Source organism: Mesoplodon mirus (genome assembly GCF_964341445.2).
Source record: "Mesoplodon mirus genome assembly, chromosome: 5".
Lineage (NCBI taxonomy): Eukaryota > Metazoa > Chordata > Mammalia > Artiodactyla > Ziphiidae > Mesoplodon > Mesoplodon mirus.
The window spans coordinates 183798867-183824739 of NC_138980.1; the positions used below are offsets into that span (position 1 = coordinate 183798867).

The 25873-nt window shown below is 59.0% G+C and overlaps 1 protein-coding gene across 2 annotated transcripts in view; it reads left to right on the forward strand.

Moving 5' to 3' along the window:
* The first annotated feature begins 3118 nt into the window (after window positions 1-3118).
* LPCAT1 (lysophosphatidylcholine acyltransferase 1) overlaps window positions 3119-25873 on the forward strand; it is a 39803-nt gene continuing 17048 nt past the window's right edge. For both annotated transcript variants that reach the window (XR_014293991.1, XM_082620329.1), the window contains exons 1-3: window positions 3119-3378; window positions 18693-18835; window positions 24732-24946. Coding sequence is in view for 1 of the 2 variants with exons in the window: in XM_082620329.1 (XP_082476455.1) it covers window positions 3244-3378; window positions 18693-18835; window positions 24732-24946 (493 nt within the window). In the remaining variant the exon portion in view is untranslated. The remainder of the gene's footprint in view (window positions 3379-18692; window positions 18836-24731; window positions 24947-25873) is intronic.

The window sequence follows — 25873 nt, forward strand, 5'->3', positions numbered from 1 at the left end:
TGTGGTATCTTCCTGGACCAGGGCTCAAACCCATGTCCCCTGCATTGGCAGGTGGATTCTTAACCACTGCGCTACCAGGGAAGTCTGATTAAGATAATTCTTGAAGCGCCACCCGGAATTCATCCTACTGGCGACTAAGGCACATTAATCCAAAGGTATAGATGTTAGAACAGTGTGGTACCAGCACAGGAACACACAAACCAATGGAATAAAATAGAGCATCCAGAAATAGCTTTATAAACACTTCTCTTCATGCCCAAAGCGAGACCACAAGTGGGAGACACAGATTGATCAATGGTGTCGAAAATATCGGGTCACTGTGTAAGAAGAAAAATCTGTAGATGGGTTAGAAACAGCCATGAAAGGCAGAACTAAAAATAAATATTAGAAGAAAATGAAAGAATGTCTCTTCCTCTCCTGTAAATAACTCTAGAATTCAAAAACTAAACAAACCAAAACTACCTCATCACCCAGGAACAGGCAGGTACCACCTGCGCTCTGTGCATCTGGAGCGCGGGAAGTTGTTCTCTCTATATCCACCTTCACTAAACCGAGCAAAGCAAGAGTGGGGAGCTGAAGGGACACCGCTGTGTCCCCAGAGCACAGCCAGCAGCTCCTGGGTCCCAGTGTCCAGGGTCCGAGGGTTCCCGGGGATTCCAGGCGACTGGCTTTAGTGGTTAAAGGACCCACCTGGTGGTTTTTCCAAAACCAAGAAACTAAGGCCCCAAATGATTGAAAGCTTTCTTTCTCCTCTAGCAAAAGGAACTGCTTATAACTGCCTGCCCGAGACCAGCCTCTCCCAACCAAGCTTCCAGAGCCCTCTGGGACTTCCAGAACATCCCATTACACTATGAAAATTGAAGCCTAGGTTTGAATGACCAGTGCGAGCCAACAAGCTCCCCAGCCCCTCTTCCGGGCCCGCGGCACCCTCCCCCCAACCCCTACCCAGCGTTCTCAGTCCCCCTGCACACACGGAGGTCCCTCGTCCCCAGCGGGTAACTGTCCTCCTTTCCAGCTGGAGCAGAGAGGGCTCCCCAGCCCGTCCCAGCCCGTCCTGTCCCTTCCCCTGATCCGGGACCCTTCAGGACTGAGATGGGGCCACAGTGGGGGTTTCAACCTCCCCTGTAGGGCTGGCTTTTTGCCTCCTGCCCCCAGCCCTTCCCCAAAGAGACAGTCCTGGATCCGAACCCCGCCCCTCCCCAGGCCTCCGCTTCCCTCCTGCTCCTCCATCACCCAGCTTTCCCCACGGCCCAGTGCAGGCTGGTCTCCACCGCTGGCTACTGCCACTGAGTGGCCATCCCAGTTCTATCCTGGTCGGTCCTGCCGGGGGGTGGGGGGCGACTCCAGAGCATCACCCCTCTCTCCCCAGCCCCGCTCTCCTGGCTGTCTTCCGCCCTCGTTGGCCACTCGGGGCCCACCAGGCTTCTGCTCGTTGTCAATGAGTGCAGCATCCCTCCCTCACCCCTTTCCCCTCACACTGCCCAGCCCCCCGCACCATCCCACCAGCTCTCCCAGCCATCAGAGCAACTGACCACCGAACATCCAGGAGGTCAGCAGAGGGACAATGGCCTCAGAGGCAAAGGAGATGGAGCCCACCGGTGTCCACCGGTGTCCACCAGCAAACAAGGTCCATCATGACCCCCGGGGCTTTCGTGTGGTCACAGCATGGTGGAGAAGGCAGGCACCGCTCGAGTTTCCTTTTACAGATGTGACAACCGAGGTTCTGAGGAGTGGTCACTTGTCCAGGTCGAGCATGAGGCTTTGAAGAAGTTTGGACGCAGCCGTGCACTTTCCCTTCTGTATTAACAATGCACGCAGGATGCCAGAGACTTCGGGGGGGGGACCACTGGCCTCCCTTCTGGCTCTCCTTGCCCCAACGTCTCTCTCTCCATCAAAACACAGAAGGGCCCTCAGCATGGCAAGCCTTCACCACATCATCCGTGAGGGTATTGGCTGGGTTATCAGAGGGCAGATCACCCCCTGACGTGCTGCCCAGGAGAACGCAGCTGCCCCAGGAGCCCAGGGCTTTGGAGAAGGTCAGCCAGGCAGCCCCAGAACAATGTGGGAAGAGCTGGGGGTCCTCCCCAAGGTTTCGGGAGGCCTTCCTCACCCGCCACCCACTGCCTGCTCCTGCGCTCCGTCACCTGCCTGTCGGGGCCACAAGGAGAGATGTGCCGAAACGTAGCTGTTCTTGATACTAAAGGTTTGCGGTGAGTTTTCGAAATTTATAGACTTTGAACAGGGAGTTATTCTGCATTTGCCCTAGTTAGTACTGTGCCACAAATTAGGGATCCCCTGTGTACCCCCTAAACCCAAAAGAGTAATTCCAAGAACTAGAGTCCTTAGGGAATGAGAAAGAGTCATCACCCCCTTCTCAAACCACTAGGTCCCCTGGACCCTGTGGTCTGAGTGGACCCCGTGCGTCTGGGATGAGGCCTGCCCTCAGGGGCTCCTGGTGCAGCCCACAGCCAGGGCTGGCAGGACCACGGAGCAGCGCAGCGTAGCCCATCTGAGGAGGACAGGTGAGGAGGAAGAAAAGCCAAGGGAGCTGGGTCCAGCACGGGGACCCAGTGGAACCTCTCACACGTGCGCCTGGCCAGGCGCTGCTCAACAGCGTCCCTCGGGATTTGGGCTGCCTCCCGCGGGGACTGCTCTGGGACTCTGCATCCACAGCCCGGGGTAGCGCGTGCCCGCCCCATCTCCACGTCGCTGCACTCCTTCCGCTCCACAGGCCGCGCCCCGGCTCGGCGCCCGGAGCGGCGTAAGGGGCCAACGTGGCGTGCCGCGCCGCGCTGGGGACTCGATCTCCCCTTCTCCGGGACCAGGCCCGGCTCGTGAGTCCCTGTGGTCAGGCCACCGCGAGCGGCTCTCCGCCAGGGCCTCGGCGCCCCTCAGGACCCGCGCCCAGCGACTCCGGCTGGCACACCCTGGAGCAGCGCGCGGAGCCCTGGGCTGTCGGCGCGCGCTGGGGCGGTCTCTCCCGGCCCGCGGGGGGCGGGGCGAACAAGCACGCCCCTCCCCGGCCCGCCCCGCCCACCCCGCCGGCGCCCCCCGCCCGCCCCGCCCCGCCCACGTCATGCAGCCTCCCCTCCCGCGCCTGCGCGGCCGCGCGCCTGGCCCGCTCCAGACGCCGCGCATCCTCTGCCCGCGCCCGGCGCCCCGCGCTCATCTCTGCGCCCGGCTCCGCGACCCGCTCCTCGCCCGGCCCGGCGCCCCGCTCCCCTCGCCGCGGGCGGCGCGGCCATGAGGCTGCGGGGACGCGATCCCCGAGCCGCCCCCGCCTCCAGCGCGGGGGCCGGCGACGCGCGGCGGCTGGCGCCCCCGGGGCGGAACCCTTTCGTGCACGAGCTGCGTCTCAGCGCCCTGCAGAAGGCCCAGGTGGGTGTCCGTCGTGTGCCCAGCCCGCCCCGGGCCCGGGGCCGCGCCGAGGGTCGGGGATGCGCGGCCGGAGGGGGCCGGGAAGGGGACTTCGGGCGCGGCCCAGCCCCGCGGCGCCCCGGGGCCCGCGATTGCCACACTTCCCTGCGACCCGCAGCCTGCATCCCCCGCCTCCCTCACCCCATCCCCGGTTCCCGTCACCCTGGTTCCCACCGCCAGTGCCCTGAACCTGGCTCTGCATCCCCTTTCCCCAGGTCCCCGCTCCCGGCTCCATCCCCCTTTCCCTGATCCCTGGACCCCGCAGCCCTTTGCCCTGGCCCCTGCACCCCGATCTCGTACCCGCACCCCGGTCGGTCGGCGCCGCGCGCTGTCCTGGTCCCGGCGTCCACTGCCGCCGCGTGCAGGCCCCGCGCGGTACCGGAGCGGCTCCCCCTGGATGTGACTTCGTCACTTGATGCGCTTCGTGTGTGGGGACCTCTTTGGTCACTTGAGTCAGTGCCGGCGGCAGTGGGGTGCGGACTGTGGGCTCCCCTGGAGCTGCCGGCAGGAGGGTTCTGCGTCTGCGGGTTTCCACGTTGTTTCTGAGCGACTCCCTTGGGGGTTAGTCTGCGGCCAGAATCGGTCGCGTCCAGCCTTGTCCAGCCTGGGGTACAGCGCGCAGGCGGCCTGCTTCTGGCACGTCTTATCTGTGGGGTGGTCTGGTACTGGCTGAGGGACGGCGGCTGCAGGAAGCAGGGCGCCCCCTACACTTGTCCCCTGCCTTCACGTGGCTCCCGACCTGGAGGGATACTTCTCTGAGCTGGTGGGATCTCTGAGCTGACCGTGAGCTGTGTTCGCATTTCTCTAGGATTGCTCACAGGAGGGCCTTTCTTTGACTCCAAAACGATGCGTAGAAGCAGGGAAGTTTCGGGTCTTCAGGGGTTGTCTAGCCGGTGGGGCGTACACCTCCAACTGGGACAACACTTTTTGTGGGAAGATCGGAGTTTTTTAAATGTGTAAAGTAACTCATCTGAAATCATATTAAAGTGAAAAGATCTTGAAGTCAGCCTAAAACTATCATTTCCCCAGACGCCTGCCTTTTCTCTAACCGCCCCCTTGGTGGGTCCGGTGGTTGTCAAGGTGGTTGTCAGTGGGAGCAGAACCGGGCAGAAGAATGGGGGGGGAGGGGAGAACGGAGAGCGGCAGCCCCCTGGCGACACGAAAGGACAGGGCTGGCCCACCCCGCCCGCCGTGTGGTCCCCGGTGCCTCCCCCCTCGTCCTCATTGGCTCACACGCCCCCTTGTCTCCCCCAGGTGGGGCTCACAGTGGCTTCCTCTGAGCTCCTGAGTGAGCCCCCGTCACTGTCACACCCCCGCTCCCCCACCACCCCCCACCCCCGCTTCCAGGGTCTTCCTCCCGCTGCTTAGAGCCCTCGGGAGGGGGCTCCCTGGGATGGAGGCCTTCGGGCAGTTTCCGGTGCCCCCAGGCCCGTCACCCTTGGCCCCCGCTGATGCAGAGCCGTCCCCTTTCTGCTCCTGCCCCCTCTTCTCCTCCCTCAGGTCTGGGGTGAAACATCTCCACCAGCAGGCAGCCCCCTGCGCCCTGGAGGGCCTCCTCTGTGTCCCTGTCACACTGGCAGCCCCCGTTACTGCGGGCGCACGGGGCGGGGGGGGCGGTCAGGTCTGTCCTGCCCGGGACTGTGCTCACTGCCCCAGGGGACGGAGGATCCACACGCAGAGCCAGCTGGCTGTTGAGGGAATGAACAAGCAAAGGGACAGATGTCCGAGCAGAGTCTGAAACCCTGGCCCCCCTCAGGTGGGGGTCATGGGCTGGGAATTGGAGGATCCCAGCTGTGGGCAGTTGTTGCCTCAGCATCTGGATGAGTTCAGAAGAAGAATAGGTGTGTGGGAAAAAAAAAAAAAAAAAAAAACCGAACAGGTGGGTGGCATGTTTTCACCTGCCTCCAAGGGAGTAATACTTTGTTTGTACCTTGTTGCAGTGTTTCAGAGGCCCGGTCAGAATAATCTTGGTGTATTTGTAACAAAGCCCTGTTTCTGCCCAGGGGTCTGAGGCCCCAGGTGTAGTCTGTAGTCTCCAATTTCCAAGTCCGGGTCTGCAGAAGCATTTTGCTTTTTACCAACACTGTTCTGCAAAGCTACCCCCCTTTACCATACTTTGTTATGGTAAAGTTTGAGCAGAGTGGACTGGCCTATCCAAGCAAAGAAAGCCCACCTCCCGAAATCAATACATAAATGGATCCTGCAATGTCCGAGACACCCGGGGGCCGCTCAGAAGCTCACCAAAATTCTGAGTTGAGATCGAACAGTAAGTGTGCCTATATTTACCTGCTGGCGTTTGCTGTAGGGGAGGGGCTGCTGTGTGTCTGGGGATTAATGACCAGTTGGCCCATCTGGCATTTAACTGCAGCTTAGTGAGGAGCTTAAGCATCTCTTTGGACAGAAAACAACATGTTGAGACCTGAAAACCCATGGATAGTGGAATATCATATCATCACCCTGTGATGTGGAGTCAGGCGGTGGTTCGAGGTCACCGGGTGTTTGGGTACTTCCCGCTGGAAGCCGCGGGTGTGAGCACATCCCCTCCAGCTCTGGTGCTTCCCCATTTCTGAACCCCCTGAACCAGTGTCACCGAGAGTTTACTTCCTGGAGAGCAGCCTGGTTTCCCAAACACCTTGGAACTGAGCCCTGGGAGGGAGAGGCCCTGCGTGCACCCCTCCCCCGGTCCAGTCCTCAGAGAGGATCACAGGAGGGGTGACTCCAGGGACAGACCTGTTGGGCAGCCCAGAAGCGGGCGATCTTTTTCTCCAAGTTCTGATCCAAATGCCCGAGTCTGGGGCTGTGTCTGGACGCCGAGTCAGGGGCAGCCGCTCCGGGGCAGGGGGCCCGCGCCCTGCGCACTCCCCAGCCGCTCGAGGGAAGGCTGCTGTTTACACCCATTGTGGCCCCGGTGCTCCGCCCCCACATGTCCACACACCAGGCCCACCTGCACCCGCTCACGACCCTCACGTCTGGGTGCTTCACGCAGGAGACTCCACGGTGAGCAGCTCTTCATCCAGCGCCTCCCACGGCCCCAGCGCTGTGCCTGGTGGTGGGGGCGGGGGGGAACGGATGACTGGGGAGGTGGCCCGGCCTAAAGCCGGTGCTCTTGAGGGGCTGGCGATAATAGAAACTGGGAACAGGAGATGGAGGCCTTCCAGGAGAGCACGTGTCCTGTGGAAGGAGCAGGCTGTGTCCCTGGGGACCTGGGAGGCCAAGGCCCCAGAGTCCCCTTCTGAGGACTACTGAGGACCCGGGAGCGCAGCCCTGGAAGGCAGGCGGGTGGAGGGTCGGGGGCCGTGTCCTCATGTCCAGGTGAGGAGGCCGAGGCCCAGGTCCTGTGCTGTCCCCGGGCTCCGGGCAGCACGGGCTGGCTCAGAGCAGGTGTCTGACCCGCCGCTTTCTCTTCCAGCTCACCGGGAGCCTCCTGTAATCCGATCCTAATTTTCTGGAAGGATGCTCGTGTGAAACTTCATTGTGGTTAAGGTTGAGGAACGAGACGGGGGGGTTCAAGGGTGCAGGATTCGACTTTTCATTTGTTGGGTTCTTCTGTCCTGAAGTGCGACACACACACACACACACGCGCGCACATGTACACACAGTTTTCTCTTTCTCTTTTTCTTTCTCTCGCTTTAATTCCTTAGTGCTGAGCAAAGCACAGTCTTATTTCTCATTTTCACAAAGCAGGATTTTGTCCCTGAGCGTGGGCCCGGCCCGCCCCGGCCCCGAGGCCCGGGGACCGTCTGAGGAGGTGCCCGGTGGTCCTGTACCCAGCAAGTCCCAGCATGGCCTCCAGGAGCCTCTGTCACGAAGCCGGGCCCTGCCCACCTGCCCCCGGGCTGTCACCCACACAGCCGGGACAAGGGCCACCAGGACAAGGGCCACCATCCCCAGTGGGCGGGGCCCGAGCCCACTTCTCGCGGGTTCACTGCAAGTTAGGGTTGGTGTTTCCGTGTCCCGTAAACCTTCAGTCTTGCTGTGAGTTATTCTGAAATGAGCCCAGAGGAAAGCGTGTGTTTGGAAATAGCCTGTGGAAATGCGGTGGCGGGTTCGTCCTAAAGCCCGAGTCACTGCTCGGCCGTCAGTGCCAGGTTTGCAGTAATTTGCTCATTCACGCGTTCCTTGGTGTCTCGACCACGGTTCAGAATTCCAGCCTTGTGGGCCGGGGTGTAACCGTGGCTGAATACCCTTCGTCACCGCGCACACGGCTGCCGGCCTCCGGGACCCCCTTGGGCCCAGCGTCCTCGGTGGTGCTCCGCAGGGGTCCTGGATGGGGGCCGAGCCGGGGCGCCTGGGACTGCGGCCTGTGTACCCCTGACTCGTGTTTCCATGTTAGACCCCGAGGAGTGAGTTATTTTCCCTAAAAAGTTAGTTGCCACTTAAGAGCTTTTTAAACTACATCTTTCACGCTTTTAACCTTTCAGTCCCCTGGGATGGGAACACGGAGCTGGGCCTCACCTTGCAGAGTCGTGCTCGGGGTCCTGAGGTCCGGCTGGGGAGGACGGGCCACCCGGCGGGCCCTGCTACTCCTTGCCACCCGAGGAGCCCGGGAGCACAGAGCGACCTCAGTGCCCGAGACAGCGGGGATGCCGCTGGGCTGGACCAGGCACTGAACGCCCGCCCCAAGGCGGGGGTCTTTTCTACCGGGGTCTGTTCGCTAGCCCTGGAGGGCTGACAGCTGTCCCACGTACAGAGCGAGTGACAGAACCTCCTTTCGGTAGCAGCAGATATTTCTCCCGAGAGGGCGGAGCCAGTGGTCGCTTTTGTGCGCGGGCCTCATAATCCGCACGTCCTCGCTGGGCCTTTCCAGCTGGACCCCTGGTCCCCCACCCTGCGACCACCCGGCGCGGAGGGGTTGATGTGGGATGTGGAGCCCCTCCTCCCTCCCCCCAGAGTAGCTGGGGCCACTCTGCGTCCCCGCAGTGCGGTGGTCTCCTGGCTGCCTGCCCTGGCCCCGCCCTCTCCTTCCATCACTGCCTCACCTGTACCTCATCCTCAGGAGCTGTCAGACCGGTCACCTGCCCGCTTCCCCAGGCTGCTCAGAGGAGTGACTGCCCGGCTGGGGGACGGGCTGCCCCAGGCTCCTCTCCACTCCTGCTACCCTGAGCAGCCCCAGGGCCCAGTGCCGGGCCCAGCCCAGCCCATGCCGGAACTGGCGGGCCAGGGGCTACCTGCAACCGGGGCGGGGGGATGGGCGGAGCTGGGGTGTTCTGGGGGGCTGCCTGCTGCTGGGGGAGGTACAGAATGTACCCGTGGGTCGCCTTGCAGCTAGAGGGGCCGTCCCAAAGCTGGGATTACAGCCAGGATGTGGTTGGGGGGAACCCCTTGCAGTCGGGGGTAGGGCCGGGATGTTCCCTGGGGCTCCCCACAGCCGCGGGCCTAGAGGCAGAATTTTGGTGACGGGCCTCCAGCCGTTGGGCCGGGGTTGAGCTGGGATGTCCTGGGGGTGCTCTCGGTATCTGAGGGTGGGGTGCGTAGGAGGTGCCCCGCTGGGGGGCTGCCTGCAGCTGGGAGCCCCAGAGAGCCCGAGGCTGCTGGAGAGGCTCCCACAGCAGAGGGACTAGGAGACTCTGGCCAGGGCCCTGCCGCTTCCTGCAGGTATTTGCTGAACAGGTGGAAGCAGCGGGAAATGCTGCAGGTCTGGAATTTCGAGATTCTCTTCTTCAAACCCTGCAGTAAGGGCCCTGGAGATAAGGGATTTCCTTGAGCCACAAGCCAGGGTGGGTCTGACGTCAGGGCAGCTCTGAGCTGTGAGCAGGGGGCAGCGAGGGGCTGGGTCTGAGCCTCTCAGGCCCGTTCTGTGCGGGGGCGGGGGGGGAGTTCTTTGTCATCGGGGTTCTCACAGCATCCTCCATCCCTGCCTTGGGGACCGCCCCAGGCCCCCCTTCCCGTGTGCCCTGCCCCTGTTGGCCACCCGCCGGGCATGGTAGGATGCTCCTGGCTTCAGACAGTGAAAACATCAGAAGGGGTGCAGGTAGGAGCCGGCCGCGAGAGCCCCGAGGGCAGGGACCGCCGTGTCCTGCGACACAGCCAGGGATTCATAGCCACCTGTGGTGAGCCAGCCAGTCGGCAGACATTACCTCTGGGCCCTGGCACTCATTCGGGTGGCACCCTCCGGCCCAGTGTGTTGTTTGTGGACACAGAGGTGCCCCGCCTCAGCTGCCCCCCAACTCCCCCCTCGCGTGTTTCTCAGCCCCTCGGGGAGACATTCTCGAGGACCAGGCTGCTGGGGTGGGCCCTGCACCCCGGTGCCTGAGCCTCGGCACCCTTGTGTGGGACTTGCAGCCTCCTGGGTCCGCTTCTGCAGGTGGGGAGCTCGGAGCCTTGGAAGCTCCCTTTCTGCAGACGCAGAATTACCGGGTGTCCCAGCCCCACAGGGGAGATGCGTGGGGAAGGAGGTCAGGAGTCGCTGAGCTCCTGAACCAGCACCTGCTCTGGGACCTGAGCCTCGTGCCCGTGGAACGTCCAGCCCAGAAACCTTGCACCTTCCCGCCTGTCTGCCGCTGCCGCCCGTCCTTCCCACAGAAGGGCTCCAGCCTGGGGTTCGCTGTGCTGTGAATTTCACAGCTGGAGCCTGCAGATCGCCATCACGGGGACCCCGGGACAGAGCTCGGGTCTCCAGCAGAGGGGTCCTGAAAACCCGGAGGAGATGAGATTTGGTACAAAACTTGGGTGATTCGGAGGAGGATTGAGGATGGCCAGGGAGGGTGCAGGCAAGACCCAGAGGCCAGCCCGGTGGGCGCCGGCGGCCAGAAGCAGGAGCGGGGCACCGGCTGTGGGCGCCCCCCACGTGTCCGCCCTGCCCCTCCAGGCCCAGCCTCCCCTCCCACACGTGGGAGGCTCTCCCCTGCACTTCCTTCCGGCTTTGCTCAGACCCCACCAGTTATTATCCTAGGGGCCGTTCTCAACTGCCCTGGAGACCCAGAGTCCACGTGGCAGGCGGCTCCCGGTGTCCCAAGCGTCCACTGCCCTGGCCTCCCGGGCGGGCTCCTCTGCCGTCTGCTGGAATGTACTGCGGCCTCCAGCCTGGCCTGAGTGCCCTGCCCGGCCTCCTTCAGGCCCCCAGTGCTGCGATCTCTGCTGCACTGCCCCCGAGGCCCCCGAGCTGCCCCTCCATGCAGACTGCTGACCCTGGGGCTGCCTTCCCACCTCCTTTGCCTGCGGACCATGGGCCCCACCACCCCCGGCTGCCCGCGGTGTCCGGGCACCAGGGACCGGCAAGCCCCGGCCCCGTGAAAGACCAGTGTGAGTGCCACGGCCAGACGCAGGCCGAGCCGGGCAGGATCAGCTGATGCGAAGGCTTCGACCTGCCCCCTGGAGCCCTCGGACCCTGGCTGGGAGGAGGAAGGGCCAGTGTGTGGTTCTCCTTGCCGCCTGGGCTGCAGGGCATCATGCTTCGGGTTCCCTCCGACCAAGTGGCTCTGATCGCTCAGAGCTGCACAGGTGTTCACTGCGGCCTCACAAGATCACCCTGTCAGCTGTGGTTGAAAATGGTGACCATGGTCATCTAGGAAAATCGCTCTGCGTTGGGCTGTGGGACAGATTTGTAAACTCGGTGAATTACCGAAAGACACTCATTTTGCAGAAGGCTCCAGATGAGGCGACACGCGCTAAAACTTGAGTTGAAAGCTCTTGAGTAGATATCACCGGGATGGTGGGGAAGTTGGGCCTGCTTGAGAGTTTGAAAGAAAAAAATAGCTCTTTAGAAAAGCTATATTTAATTTTAGATTTGAGTGGGAGAGCTAAGAAGAAATAGCTTCTATACGCAGTCAGCATGGGCTCTGGAAGGAGAGTTTTCCCAAGTGGAGGCACAGATTATCCTAATAGACACACAAGTAGATGGAGAGCCTCGGAGGTGAGGCAGTGGAGGCCTGAGGTCAAGAAGACAGTCACACCTTAGCAAGAAAAAGACACATGAGTCCAGTGTGAATTTGGGCACAGGATTTATGTAGATGGACAAACCCCCAGAAGAAGCCCAGGTACCCAATAAACAGAAAGTTCTCAATAAGCACAGGACAGGACCTGTGCCCCCTGGGCCCCCACTAGCCATTCCCCCCTCGCTGTTGACCCCTTGGATCTCTGGCCACACTTAGTGTTTTGTCTGATAGTAAAGAGAAGCCTTTTCTGGAGGGCAGCTGTGTGTGTGACAAGGTCCCGTGAACAGCCACGGTTCAGAATGCCAGCTTTTTCTGTTTCGCTTTTGCTTTCAAGTATTTTAACTATTCGAATTAGTTGTGAAAAGGACTGGTTATTTCCTATTTGAAGGCAGCATATGATTTGGACCGGAAGGCATTTTATATTTAATAAAGGTGTTTTGCTGATGGGGGTAAGCAGAGGGGATGCGTTTTCAGGTTGATTTGCTGGCTTTGCATCTCAAGCATCCAGAGCTGGTGCTTCTCCTTCCCAGCTGTGACCTCCAAGGGCCTGTGGCTTCACTGTGCCAGCTTGTAGGACTCTGTGGCAATAACTGTGCTTTTTCTAAGAAAAATAAATAAAGTTAGATGTGTCTTTTTCTCTCTCACCGCTGCGTCCAGCAGATGGAGTGTTCCCTCAAGGCTCTGCCTGCTTCCTGCCCGAGCGAGGCTGGGGTGCAGCCACCGGCTGCCCAGGGCATCAGGTGTCACCTTGGCAGTTTGAGCATCTTCTGTCTACTCTAAAGTAGGATTCTCAAAAACAGCTGGCTTTATAGTTTGTTTGTTTGTTTGTTTGTTTGTTTTAATACATGTAAGTAACAGCAAAGAAAAGATTGATTTCCTGGGTGAGGCTTTCCTCTGTTTCTCCCACGTGCCTTGGAGATGTTTCTGCAGAATTTGCGAGTCTCATTTCTAACTTGCTCCACGTGGAACAGCTTGGAGGTGACCAGGACCAGGCTCCCAGGAGAGCACAAGACCAGCCCCAGAACGCACTGCTCCCTCCCCTCTGCCCCAGCTGTGCTTGTCTCCAGAGGTGAGCTCTGTGCCCCACCGGGACTGCGGCTGACCTGTCTCCGGAGGCTCCTCCGGGTCGGGGCCGGGGCGCCTGTCTGACTCCCTCACTCCTCGCCCTCTGGCCCTCGTCTGTGGCCGAGGGGTGAGAGGGTGCTGGACCTGGCCCTGCAGCCTGGGGAAGGACCCTCTGTGGTGCCCGTGGGGGAGCCTGGGGTCAAAGGGTGACCCTGCAGCCATGCAGAACTCTGAACCCCGATCTGTTTTGGAGGCGGAGCCAGTAGGAGTTGGTAAGAAAGAGAGGTGGCGTGACTCCCAAGTGTGTGTCCAGGAACAGGCAGGTGGGCGGGGCCTGCTTGGGTGTCCGTTTGGGGGTTGTTGCCAGTTTTCCCGCTGATGCCTCTGGAGCGCTGGGCAGCTGGGACATCAGTGTAGGGGCCTCATCCACATCAGGCCAGGGTCCGAGAACGTGAGGGTGCTCACGGGAGGGAGGGGGTCCCAGGCCTGGGCTGCCCCCGCCCCCTCCGCCGCCAGGGCAGCCCCTTCTCGTCCAGGCTGCTCCTTGAAACTTGGCTTTGCTCCCACCAGCGGCTGACCTTGGGAAGCCGCCCCACCCCCTGGCCGGGCCTCAGTTTCCTCGCCCATCTGAGCCCATGCACTGTGGGTGCGTTCTCTCTCTGGGGGGTGGCCGGCACCCTGCCTTCCCTGGAAAGATCATTGCTGACGCCCCCTCTGGCGGCCTGTGTGCTGGGCGGGTGGCCAGGCCCTGCCTGCCTGCGTCCTGCACGGGGTGCCCGCGCTGTTTGGGAGGGTGAACTGATTTGCGGGGAGCTGACGGTCGTGTTCCTGGAGCTGCTTCCTTGCATCCTGTGAGCTGGTGAGCCATCCCCGTGGTTCTCTGCACCCGTGCGGGGTCTCCTGGCCTCTGGCACTTCCTGCGGCCACCAGTCAGCCCAGCGCCTGTGTCCTGGGGTCCCATCCTCGTCGGTTTGGGGAGACCCACAGGGCAGGGCACCTTTTGTCCTTCACACCTGGGATCTGGGCACCCTGGATGCTGGCTCCGTGCGCCCCAGGCCCCTGTGCTGGCCGTGCGTCTAGCACCCCTGTTAAGCCAGGCTTCACCTACCCCTCAACCCCACCACCGTGAGTGATTGGCCTACTTTCTGTGTGCTCACCGAGGTCCGCCGTCCTTGAAAACCCTTCATTCCAGGTTGTGAAGTCACCTAATTGGCTTGCACAGGGCGGTCCCGTCTTGTTTCGTGCCTTTTTTACCGACTGTCGCCCTGGGATGTGTCCTCTGTGTCCCGTGTAATTCATCGCTCCTCCCCTGGCTGGCCCCTGGTGTCTGTCACACAGGTGACCTTCAGCGTACCTGTCCCCCGGTGGCGCCCTGGGTGGCATCCAGCTCCGCTGCTACCAGCAGCACGCCCATGTGAGCAGCCCCTGGGGAGCTGGGCCTGGGCCCGCCAGCTGGCCAGGTGCCCATGCACAGCTCCCCACCCCGACCCCGAGCTCTCACCTGCAGCGCAGAGGCTCCAGCGCCGTCCTCACGGCCTGGGGACCAGCTCTGAGCTGTGGTTATTCCCAGAACCTCAGGAGCACGTGGACTCCGGCAGAACCAGCGGGCCCTGGGCTCCGCACTCAGTGTCCTTGTGGGCAGCGGTGCAGAGCTCTTGGCCACATGATGTCAGGGGCCAGCGCATCTGATGGTCCACATCTGTTCTATCAGTTCATGGATCTTACCCACTGCCCGAAGATGGTTTGTGGTGCCTGCGGTAGATGGAGCACCCAGCGCGCGAGGGCAAAGTCTATTCCCTTTTTTTTTTTTTTTAAAGTCCTGCTAGGATTTTTTTTTTAATTTATTTTATTTATATATTTTTGGCTGTGTTGGGTCTTTGTTGCCGCACGCGGGCTTTCTCTAGTTGCGGCGAGCGGGGGCTACTCTTTGTTGTGGTGCGCGGGCTTCTCATTGCGGTGACTTCTCTTGTTGCGGAGCGTGGTCTCTAGGCACGCGGGCTTCAGTAGTTGTGGCACACAGGCTTAGTTGCTCCGCGGCATGTGGGATCTTCCCGGACCAGGGCTCAAACCCGTATCCCCTGCGTTGGCAGGCGGATTCTTAACCACTGCGCCACCAGGGAAATCCCTCTTTCTATTTCTATCAGCATGATTTTCAGGAACTTTCTGAGAAAAGAGGTAATGGCCGAGGATGTGGGCTCAGCGCAGGGTTCGTGTGGCCAGCTGGCCCTGTGTGTGCTTGCTTATTACATTTTCTTTCATCATAGGAGGGAGTGAATTTCCCTCCAGCCGCCTGGTGAACGCGGTTCCTTTGGAATGGTGGGATTTCTTCCCGTGATGAAAGCACTGGCATTGGAAGGCGCCTTCGGGAGAGTCTTCCTGTGCCTGCCGGTCAACATGCTGACGGTCCTGATGTGCTGGCACCCAGCATCTGGAACGTCTGCTCTGCCTGTAACACGGCCGCTGTTCTCCAAGCTGCTGGCACCGATTCCCTAGTGCTTTCCTGGCCGCACGTGTCGTGTCAGGGTCTCGCACGGCTGACTGGGGTCCCTCAGCAGGCGTGTGCTCGAGGGCACAGGCATCGCAGCCCCCTGGGGCCTGTCCTCCCTGGGCGAGGGCCTGGGTTTCTCTAGAGATCTTGTCTCTTAAGTAACGCATTGTGTTTCCTCGTTGGTTGTGAAACATAAGGCACTTGGACCAACTTGGGTGATGCCAACGGCCTTGGTAGCCTTGGCAGGGAGGAGGGGTGATTGCCGGGCTGGTCTGAGCCGGGTGTTGGAACCTCAGGTGCTGCACCTGGAGAGTTCTGGACCCGTGGATTCGATGAATTCAGTGTGAACTGGAGACTGTTTTACATCCAAAACAAGAATTGTCACTTTCACAGTTCTTATCACAGGAAGTGTCAAATGTTTGACAACTTCTAGTGGCTTAACCCAAGTAGCTCAGCTGGGCACTCATTGCACGTCACCCTCAAGGGTTGTGTTATAAGCCCTCGCGTGGCCCTCGAGAAGGGTGACCATATAGTTGACCTGGCACTTTTGAGGGTGATGGGCCCCTGATGGTGGCCCAGGGCCGAAGCTGTGGGCACCGTCTCAGGAAACCAGTCCCCACTGCCCCCTGTGGGCTCCCGAAGGGACCCGCCTCCTCCCAGCAATTTCCACGGCCCCCGCGTGCTTGCTGCCTACCTCGTCCCCCAACCCCGGCCACGGCAGAGCCGAGGTGGGTCCCGGGCTCAGGCCACGTTCCGTCGGCACCTGCCCACCTCGTCTGTGGGAGGCCTGCCTGTTTGCTGAGGGTCGAGGCTGTGTGGTCACTCACACGTCCTTTCCCCGCTGGCTGCAAAACTCAGACACCAGGACCGTCTCCCCGATGCACACAGAGCGGGCGCAGAGATGCATCCTCTGAGAGGCAAATGTGGTCACATGTCTTGTCCACGGGGAGTGGCCGGTGAGCCAGCTTGCGGGACGTCCTCCGCTCATCAACCAGCAGTTTGCACGGCGGCACTTGCCCCAACTCCAGGGTCACCCCTTCAAGCCTCGCCGTCACCCCAGTTGGTCCGGACAGACTGCGGTGCTACCCCCCTGGGGCCTCAGAAGCCGTGGGGAAACTGGATGCTCTTTCTGGAACCCTGAGACCTGGTGTTCTCTTCTGTTACCTGCAGTAGCAGCCGTCCTGGCCGTGGAATGTGGCTGCACAGTCAGGCTGTGTCCGCGACCCATGAGTGCTCTGAGCGTGCTGGCCCCGGAGCTCCTGTCCGGCGCTTTGCTGCCTGTTCGTTCTCTCTATGGCACAGGCACCGGCTTTAGGGTCCATTTATGGGGACACACCACAAACTATCCAGTGACTCAGCTGCCCTGCAACCTGGAGGAGCAGCAGCCATGGGTCGTAGGCTGAGCGGGTACGCGGGGCTCCCAGCACAGCCCCCAGAGCCGGAGCTCTGGGCCGTCTAGGTGACAGGCAGACCGAGAGGCAGGGGCCCCGCCAGCGAGGAGGTGGGGTGTCTCCGCCCTCCCTCTGCAGCAAAGTTACAACAGCAAGGATGGACAAGGACATGTTTTGAAATGAAGGAAAGGCTACCTTTTAAAACTTGTGGGATTGAATTAAAGTCCTTAGAGAAAGCTGCCTTCTCCATGTGAATTTGGGGGAAATAAGGTATTTCTGAAAATATGCTCCAGGCTCTTCCCTCAAGAAGTTAGAAAGAGGGGTAGGGTATACTCAGAGTAGAGGAGAGAGGCCCCTGTAAGATACAAAATTAATGTGACTGAATAGGTCACAGCAGAGATAAGGAACAAATGCGCAAGTGGTTCTGTAAACAGATTAGTGGAGGGGAGGGCTGTGTATCGGCACAGGCTGAAGGGTCTCAGAAGCACAGACGATATGAACAACGACGCGTAGATCAGGGCAGGGTTGATGTAACTTCAAGGCTGCGGCTTCGCACGATTATCTTGAAAATGCACCAAGGGGGATCTGGTGGGAGGAGAAGCCTGCTGAGGACGCCCAGAGATTTCCTCCCTGACAGAAATACTGAAATAACTCCAGAAAATAGGAAATCTAGATAAACAATGAAAAGCATTGGAACAGCCATCAGGAAGCTCCATAGGAATTCCTCCAACGAGGTGGGCTGGTGTCTGGCGTGGTGACCGCAGGACCCGAGGACAGCGGTGCCCGAGGACGGCGGTGAGGGGGACGTGACCAGGCTCGCCTTCCAGACGCGTGTTGGCAAACAAACGTGGAGAGGCCCTAAGAGAGGTGGCTTCCCAGCACTGGAACCGAGGTTGTGACACCAGAGAAGCCGTGGCTGCCGTGGGTCACGTGGACAGGGTGACAGATGAGCACGTAATTATCCCGCAGGGAAGACTTGTGGTGACATTCACCCCGTTCACGCTGACCCCAAAACAAGATGCTTAGAAAACCCGGGGTGTGCGGCACGTTCCCGCCAGCACGTTCCTGCCCTGTCTGACCCCCTAGAGCAGACCACCCCCCCACCATTGAACAGGAAGCATTGTCACCAGCGGCGGCCACGACAGGTCCGGGGTCACCGGCCCTGTTCCACCTTGTGCTGAAACCAGAGGTTCAGCCAGGGGACCCCCGCCCCTGAAGGCGGGGGGCAGAGGCCGTTCAAAGTCACCAGCGTCACAGCACATGGAGATCTGGACCCACACCGGCCGTGGGTGGCACAGGCCACACGTGGCTGTAGGGCACCTAGAATGTGGCGCGCGTGAATGAGATGTGCTGTGAGCCCAGAACACACCGGATTCCCTGGACGTGATGAGGAGAGTGTGAACTGGCTCGTCCACGCCTCGTACTACGTACGTGGGGAAATGACAGTATTTTAGGCGTGTTGGGTTAAATAAGCTGCATGTTGAATTAATTTCATCACCTTTGTGTTTTTAAACATGGCTGCTAGAAAATGTAAAATGGCACACGTGACCTGCGTTGTATTCCTGTCGGGCAGCGCTGGCCTTGGTGGAGACCGCAGAGAATCAGGGAACGGTCAGCACGCAGGCCTGCAGGTGGCAGAGACAGGCGCGGCGGGTGGTGGTGGTGAGCAGCTTGGACACGGTACCACGGACCTGGGTCTCTTCCCGTCTTTTCTGTCTCCTGTGCACCAAACCTACGTATTTCAAGGGTATTTTCTTGCAAATAATCAAAAACTGCATCTGTTCGTTGTAAGGCTCCATGAGTTTTGTCTTGTCATCCCCTATTTTCTAATCGATCACCTGAGAGCAAGTTCATCACAAAACATGCCGTTCCTGAATGTCGCCCACCCGCAGTGTGGGACCAGAACGTCACTTTGTATGCAGACGTGCTGGGATCTCAGTCACAGCTGCCCGTCCACCGGGGCCCCTCCCTGAGCCTGACTTGGCCACTACTGAACCCGTGTGTCCCCCCTCACGTGCAGGGCCTGCCCTCCCCATGGAGCCCTAGCCTGTTTTCCCCGCGTCCACCGGACCAGACCCGTGGCTCTGGATGCCCCCCTCCCTCCCTGCTGGGCCCCCATCCCGTCTGTGACTTCTTGGGGTTGGAGAGTCCCCGAGTCCCCGTCTTCCTTGTGGTCTGAGCCCAGTCCTGCCCCTCTGTGCCTGTGGCCCTGTGGAAGCATCCTTGTGTGCAGGGGCTGCTGGGCACGCTGAGGAGGGGGCTCGGGGGGCGGGGCTGCCTGCTGGGGGTGCTGGGAGTGAGCAGAGCGCCGTCGGCCAGGAGGACACCCCGACCCCAGGCGTCCCCTCGGTGGCTGTAGGAGGGACTGGGCCGCAGCGCCCGCGGGAGGCGGGTGCCGGGGGCGGCGCGAGGAGCCCAGAGGACAGTCCCCCGAGTGACCGTGCCCTGTCCCCCCAGGTCGCCGTCATGACGCTGACACTCTTCCCCATCCGGCTGCTGGTTGCCGCCGTCATGATGCTGCTCGCCTGGCCCCTGGCGCTCGTGGCCTCGCTGGGATCCGCTGAGCGGGAGCCAGAGCAACCCCTGGCCTTGTGGCGGAGGTGAGTGCACATCTGTGGGGGCCCTGGCGGGTGTCGCAGGGCCGCGCTCCCCCTGCCAGCATCCTGCCCTGAGGCTCCTTCCAGGGCTCCGCGAGCCGAGTGGCCGCTGTGTTGTGCCCTGAGCACAGGGGCCCAGCGCGTCCCTGTCCCCTGCCCTCGAGGCCGCAGGTCAGCCTGCTTCCGCTCGTGTGGCCTCTGCTTTGTGTAGATGGACACGTGAATCCATCTCAAGTGAAGATCCCACAGGGGCCTCACAAAAGGACATGAAATCACAGCGTTTTCTTGTGTATTTAAATGCCTAAAGCTGTTCCTTAACTCAAACTACATGCCGTTTCTAGTGAAGGAAAACGTTGAGCTATGGGAAGGATTTTGGTGAGTATTTCCTGAGTGTTAGAAGACACTGTTCCGGTCGTAAAACCAAGTTGCTGGCCACCTCCTGTGTCTGCATCTCCGATCAATCCTAAGGGTCCTTGGACAGTTTATTCAGAACAGAAGTGTTCTTAGTTTAGCACAGGGGCGGTGGTCGGCAAAAGGGCCCACAGGCCAAACCCGGCTGCAGCCTGTTTTTGTGAATGAGGTTTTATTGGGATGCATCCCTGCCCATTCATTTGTACGCCATCCAGGGCTGCTGTCCTGGAGGGCAGGGGTCATTGTGGCCAAGGCCACAGGCCCACAAAGCCTAAACTACCTGCTGCCTGGCCCGCAAGGTTTATGGACCAGCTCAGGCCCCTCCTTTCTCTCCCAGTGTCTGAGCTGCTGGAATGTGGATGCCCTGAGAGGCTGTGGAAACTGGCGCCCATCCTGGACCTTGGTTCCCCGCTGCCCACGTGCCGTGGTCAGAACAGCAGTTACATTCAGGGCAGAGACAGCCAGTTAAGGTTCAAGGGTTTTCTGAGCCTTTCATGAGCATGGCGCCTGGGGACCCCTCACCCTCCTCGTGGTAATATTTCACGTCCTCAGACCATCCCCAGTTTCAAGTGAACCATGGTCTCTCCCCCTCCCTAGAAGCCAGAAGGTAGACGTGGCTGTTTCCGTGGGTGTGTCCCCAGCACGGAGCCTTGCCTGAGGGACAGGAAAGTCCCTCCCAAATGAACGAATGAATGGGTCAGTGAACGACTGAATGAAAGAGGGAATGTGTGGGTAGAGAGCTGGGTTTTCTCATCTCTTTGGAAATCAGTCTTTAACTTGAGGTTTTGGGTTTTTTTTTAAATGTTTTAACTGTAAAATATGAATTTGGTATCAAATATATAATCAAGCAAAATAAATCCAGACCAAATAGGAATCAGAATTTCAGTTTTCACTTGGTTGAGAACCCATAGCTAGAAAGCAGAGACTTTGTAGTTTTTTACACATTACGAATGAGTTGATCAAAAGTGCCTTAACTCCCTGTTCCCCCTGCTCTGTTCTGGGGCGGGGCTCCCCTCCCGCCCCGCCGTCCTGCCCCACGAAGGAGGAAACCTCGCACAAGCTCGGCGTCTGTCTTTTCAAAACAGGTGACTCTGGGCTGTTTCCATTGCCCTGTGTTGACTCCCTGTAGCTTTTCTTGTCTGCAATAATGTACTTGGTCTCATCGGGTGATAAATGGACCACAGCAAACTTTAGTTCCGACAGCCCGCTCACTTCACAGACACACCGTGTGTGTGTGCGTGTGTGCGTGTGTGTGTGTGTGTGTGTGTGTGTGACGTGCACACCTGATGTGCCCCACGTGGGGAGATGTGGGGCTAAGGTTCACGGGAGCTCTGGCTGCTCAGGTACGCGAAGACTGAGCATCGTTCCGAGTATATGTGTATATGGGCGTGTCTGGTGTATATGTGTGTATGTATATGTGTGTGTGTGTGTGTGTGTACATGTGAGTCTGTGCATAAGTGTGTGTGCGCATATGTGTGTGTTTATATGCGTACTGGCATGTACCCCCGCTGCACACGCCGCCCACATTGAATTCCCACCCCCTGCAGCCCTTGGGGTCTCCACACAGCAGCGTTTCTCGGGAACTCGGTGCACAGCCCTGGGCTCTGTGGAAACAAGAACAAACACCCGGCCCCGAGCTCCTCAAAGGAGACACAGTGACAGAGGATCCTGAGTTTGGGGCACGGGGAGTTAGGAGGAAACAAGTTTAAAATAACAGGACTCAGGGCTTCTCTGGTGGCGCAGTGGTTGGGAGTCCGCCTGCCGATGCAGGGGACACGGGTTCGTGCCCCGGTCCGGGAAGATCCCACGTGCCGCGGAGCGGCTGGGCCCATGAGCCATGGCCGCTGAGCCTGCGAGTCCGGAGCCTGTGCTTCGCAACGGGAGAGGCCACAGCAGTGAGAGGCCTGCGTACCACAAAAAAAATAAATAAATAAAAATAAAAAAATAACAGGACTCAGAGTAGAGGACATCATGTCATCAGCTGCGGCGGTGGGTTGGTTCACGCCAGGCACAGCTGTGCGGTTTTGAGCAGATTTTTGTTTGATCAGGGAGGATTTTTGCTGAATATAAGTTAGTGTCAGTCAGACCTTCCTAAAATAAAATCTTGGGTTTTCAATGAAAGGAGGAACGACACAATTTCGCATAAGACTCTGTGTTTCAAAACACAGAGTGTTGTAAAACCTATAGTATTTATCTTCTTACAGAACCCAATCAGGCAGGGCAGGAGACACTGCTGGCCAGTCCTGCAGGCCCTGGCCCTTGGCCGACTCAGGGTTCAGGAGGGTCAGTTCAGCCGTCACAACCAGGTACCATGGCGGGGCTTAGACAGCAGGATTCGTTTCTCACGGTTTTAGAGGCTGAAGTGGGAGGTCAGGGTCAGCAGCCATGGCTCGTGGCGGGACCTCCGTCCACCTGCAGACGCCGCGTCCTCGCAGGCGAGACCTCTTCCTCTCCTGTAAGGACACTGGTCCCCTGGATCAGAGTCCCACCCCGGGACCTCCCTGGACCTTAGCTCCAGATACAGTCATCTTGGGGTTCAGGGCTTCAGCATAGGAATGTGGGGTGACATGAGTCGGTCCATCGCAGAGGATGCCCTTTCCTGAGTGCACCGTGTGGGGACATCCATCCCTGGGTCATCTCCATGACGACTGTGAGTCGCCACGTGTATGCTGGTGGCGTTTCTCACTTTTGTTGGAGCAACGCGAGTTGGTGGTTACAGCAAAGTGGTGGGGAAGGGTGGGTGGCCGAGGGCAGGCCTGCAGTCCCTCCTCCCAGCGCCACGCAGATGCCCTCCGCACGTGTGTGTGGCTTTTCTGCCGTTGCCTCTGTCACCCTGGGGAAGGAGCCGTGAGCTCTGGGCCTGTCGGGTTCAGACCCCAACCCCGAGGGGCACCGGGTGGCCTGCGCATCTGCACACACAGGGCCCTGGGGTGGGTGAAGGTGGTGGTCAGCATCGCCATGTGCTTCTCTCTCGCACAGTTTCTCAAAGTCGCCTGCACATCTGCCTGCTTTGTGAAGTAAAGTCTGAACTTTACTTCTTGTATTGTGTTTTCCATTTTACAGAATTTCCGATTTTATTTTGCCTGTTAACCAAGAGAATAATGAGCCCTGAGTGTAGCCTCAAAATTCTCCACCCCAAAGTCCTGTGGCCGCTGCCTGGGATTCATTCTCCTCCCAGAGGGTCCGGGGCCCTGACCGCTGCGTGGCGTGTGTTTCTCTTCTGCTGCACTCTCAGCATGATCTGCATTTCCTGGGCCTGTTTTCTTTGTCTTTGTTTTTTGTTCCAAGATTTTCTGGAGTATTGGGTTCTCAGAAGGAGGATGTGCAGGAGGAACTCATTCACATCTTGTGTCTGGAAATGCCTTTATTGTCTCCTCTGTGTTGGTGTGTAGTTTGACTGGGTGTGGAATTGCAGGTTTCACATCATGTGTCCCCAGAGCTTTGGAGATGTGCTGCTGACACCTGCAGCTTTGATGCTAGAAACCCGTTTGTTTTAAAGTTTTCTCTCTGTCGTTGGAAATTTGAAAAATTCTCAAAGGAAAAAATATGAGTCTTTTTCATAAAATTCATTCTGCTCAGCACCTTGAGATGGTGCTGAAGATCTGGGTCTTTCTTCGACTCTGAGAAACTATTTTCTTTGTATCTTATAGCTCCGTCCCTTTCTTTTTCCTGCATGTTCTGGGAGGTCCCCTTCTCTTGTCCTCTGGACCTTTGCAGAGCATCCCGCTCTTCTGGCACTGTAATGTCCTGATGCGTGTGGATTCTTACACGTCTCTTCTGATGCCTGCCCTCGGGTCTCCTCAGGGTCATACTCCTCTTATCCATCATGTAGCTGGTTCTGCCCACACGTCCAAGTCTGAGGTGTCCGCCTGTGTGATGAACGACAGATGGAGTCGGGGTGCAGGTCCCTGCCCTTGAGCATGTAGATCTGTCTCCCGATTCCCTTCCCCTGGAGAAGCTCTGGCATCTCCGGTGTCACTGGTGCCCTTGCCTTGGGGACCGTGGTGCTGGCCCTGCACTGGGCAGTGGCCGGGGCTCTGCTCTGAGGCCGGTACCCACACCCATAGGCATCTCTTCCCCACAGGCAGCTTGGGGACAGAATTCCTCCAAGACCTTAGAGAATTACCAGATTTGGTTTTTCCTGTCCCAGGACATCACTGTCACTGTTTGACCTTTGGACCCGAGAGGTGGTGGGTGTGTCTCCGATGGAGGGGCTGAGATTTGACCCCCCTTTTCACCAGCTCTCCTCCTGGACCTGCCTTCCTGGGACTGGCTGTGCTCCCACGGCAGCCTCCCCCGCAGTCTCGTTTCTCTCTCCTTGTGCATCAATTGACATCCATTGGCTTTTATTTTTGTAAATGACTTTATCGTGAAAAATAACATGCATGCAGAGAAGTGCATTTTAAAATGTGCAGTAGAACAAGTGACTGGAAGTACATGCTTTGTAGTCACCTAGCTCTAGACGCAGCGCCCAGCGTGGCCCCCGCATTGCATGGGTGACTGTGCAGGACCTGCCTGTGGTCAGAGGACGTCGTTTCCGGGTGGCTCCTTGCAGGCGCGGTGCACCTTCAGAGACCTGCTCAGATCTGTCGGGGCTCATCTCGGGAATTCTCTTGAGAGGGTTGTTAAGCCCCTTGGGAAATCAATCCAATAAGGATTTAGGCTCTTGTGCTTCTATGCAGTGATTTTTACCCAATTTGATCACCCACGTAGCACAGCAGCACAGCGAGACATGGGTCCCTCTGAAGGTGGCCCTTCTCCCAAGGGCTCAGGTGCGTGGCCTGCAGTCACTTGCCCGCCAGGCCATCACTCACCCTGGTTTCAGGGACATGACAGGGACCTGGTTTGTCGTATCAGATTCCTGTGAAAGGGAATGTGCAGATTTAGATGCTTAAGTTCTCATATGTTTAGAAAAGAATAAATTAGAAGCAAATTCAGTTAATCTAGCCTGATTTTTACTCTGTTTTCCAAATTTATTGTGCATCTAATTTCATCCAGAAAAGGCTGGTTTCCAGAAGGTAACAGCTGCCTCCCGGAGCCTGAGGCCACCTGTGGGAGGCGAGGGTGCGGCTTCCCCAGCGTCTCTGCTCCTGACCTCAACTCTGCTGACTCCGCACAGTTCAGTGTGCAGTTTAGGTGCCGATGATTTCTTTTCATTTACAACTTAGATCCTCAGGATGCTGAGAGATCACCCGACGTGTCTGTGTCTCTAGTTTTGTCCTGTGGGCCTCACTCCTCACATGCTGCTGGCCCTGTGACGTGGCTGAGACGGCTTCCGTTTTCTTGAGTGAACGGGTGCAACAGCTATTCTGCTGCCCATGTGCACAGTCGGAGGGAAGAAAGCTCAGCCTCCTTCCCTTCCCTCCTCGGATGTTTCAGTGACAGTGGCGGCAGGTCTCCTGGGATTGGCACAGTCCCTGACGGGGTGTGGGCAATGGGGCTGCGTCCCCCGCCAGGCCTGGGTCTGACAGCTGCGCTTCTGTTGCAGGGTCGTGGACGTCCTGCTCAAGGCCATCATGCGCACCATGTGGTTTGCCGGCGGCTTCCACCGCGTGGCCGTGAAGGGGCGCCAGGCGCTGCCCACCGAGGCCGCCATCCTCACCCTGGCACCACACTCCTCCTACTTCGATGCCATCCCCGTCACCATGACGATGTCCTCCATCGTGATGAAGGCGGAGAGCAGAGACATCCCGATATGGGGAAGTGAGTGAGCCCCCCCGTCCTGCTGGGAGTGAAACCCCCAGTGCTGGCCAGTCCAGGTCACGGTGACACCACAGCCACGCCCACACAGCTCGTATACCCACGTGAAATAGGCACCGGGCCTTGCATCCCTGTTTTCTCTGTTGTGATTTCTTCTGTGATATTGTTGTGATTTTCATTTTTTATTAACACGCAAGTGCCCTTGGCTCTAAGGTGTTGAAGTGCTCCTTGAAGTTCTAACAAGAACGTGTCACCCTCATCACACAGAAGCTCTAGAAGTTGGGGACAACTCAGTAACTGTCCCATTGGGTTAGTGTCTGTACCGTAAATCCAGGTGTATGAGCGTCCTGAGACCTCGTAACCCGTCACCAAAGCTGAGGGCTTAAAATCACAGGAATTCGTCCTCTCCCAGCTCCGGGACCAGAAGCCTGCCATCAAGGTGCCCCAGGGCCCCACTCCTTCCGGAGGCTCCAGGGGAGGCTCCTTCCTGCCTCTCCCATGCATTTACCCACCGCTTCAAATGTCTTGACCACAGAGCTGCCCGCTGCGAAACAGGCATCGGGCCCTTCTTGTCCGGGCTCGGGGCTCGGGGGACAGAGACTGCGTTTCCCTCCTGTCCTCAGAAGCATGCAGTTCTCGGGTGGGACTCGGGTGGGGTCCCCACAGACACGCGCAGTCGGGGACCCCTGCCGTCCTGAGTCCAGAGAGCCCTCCGGGTTCCCCGCCTTGGGCCTCGGGTCCGTCCAGGAATTGGGAAAAGCCTCCTCATCCGCTTTCTTCTCTTTGCCGTGTAGACAGGGTAGCTCTGGCCGGTAAAACCCACCTCCCTGCCAGGTGAGCAGGCCTCCTTCCCCCTCGCCCCCTGGGAAGCGGCGCCGCGCTCAGGCAAGACGGTCACTGGGCTCACCTGTTTCTCTGCGCCCCGTCCTT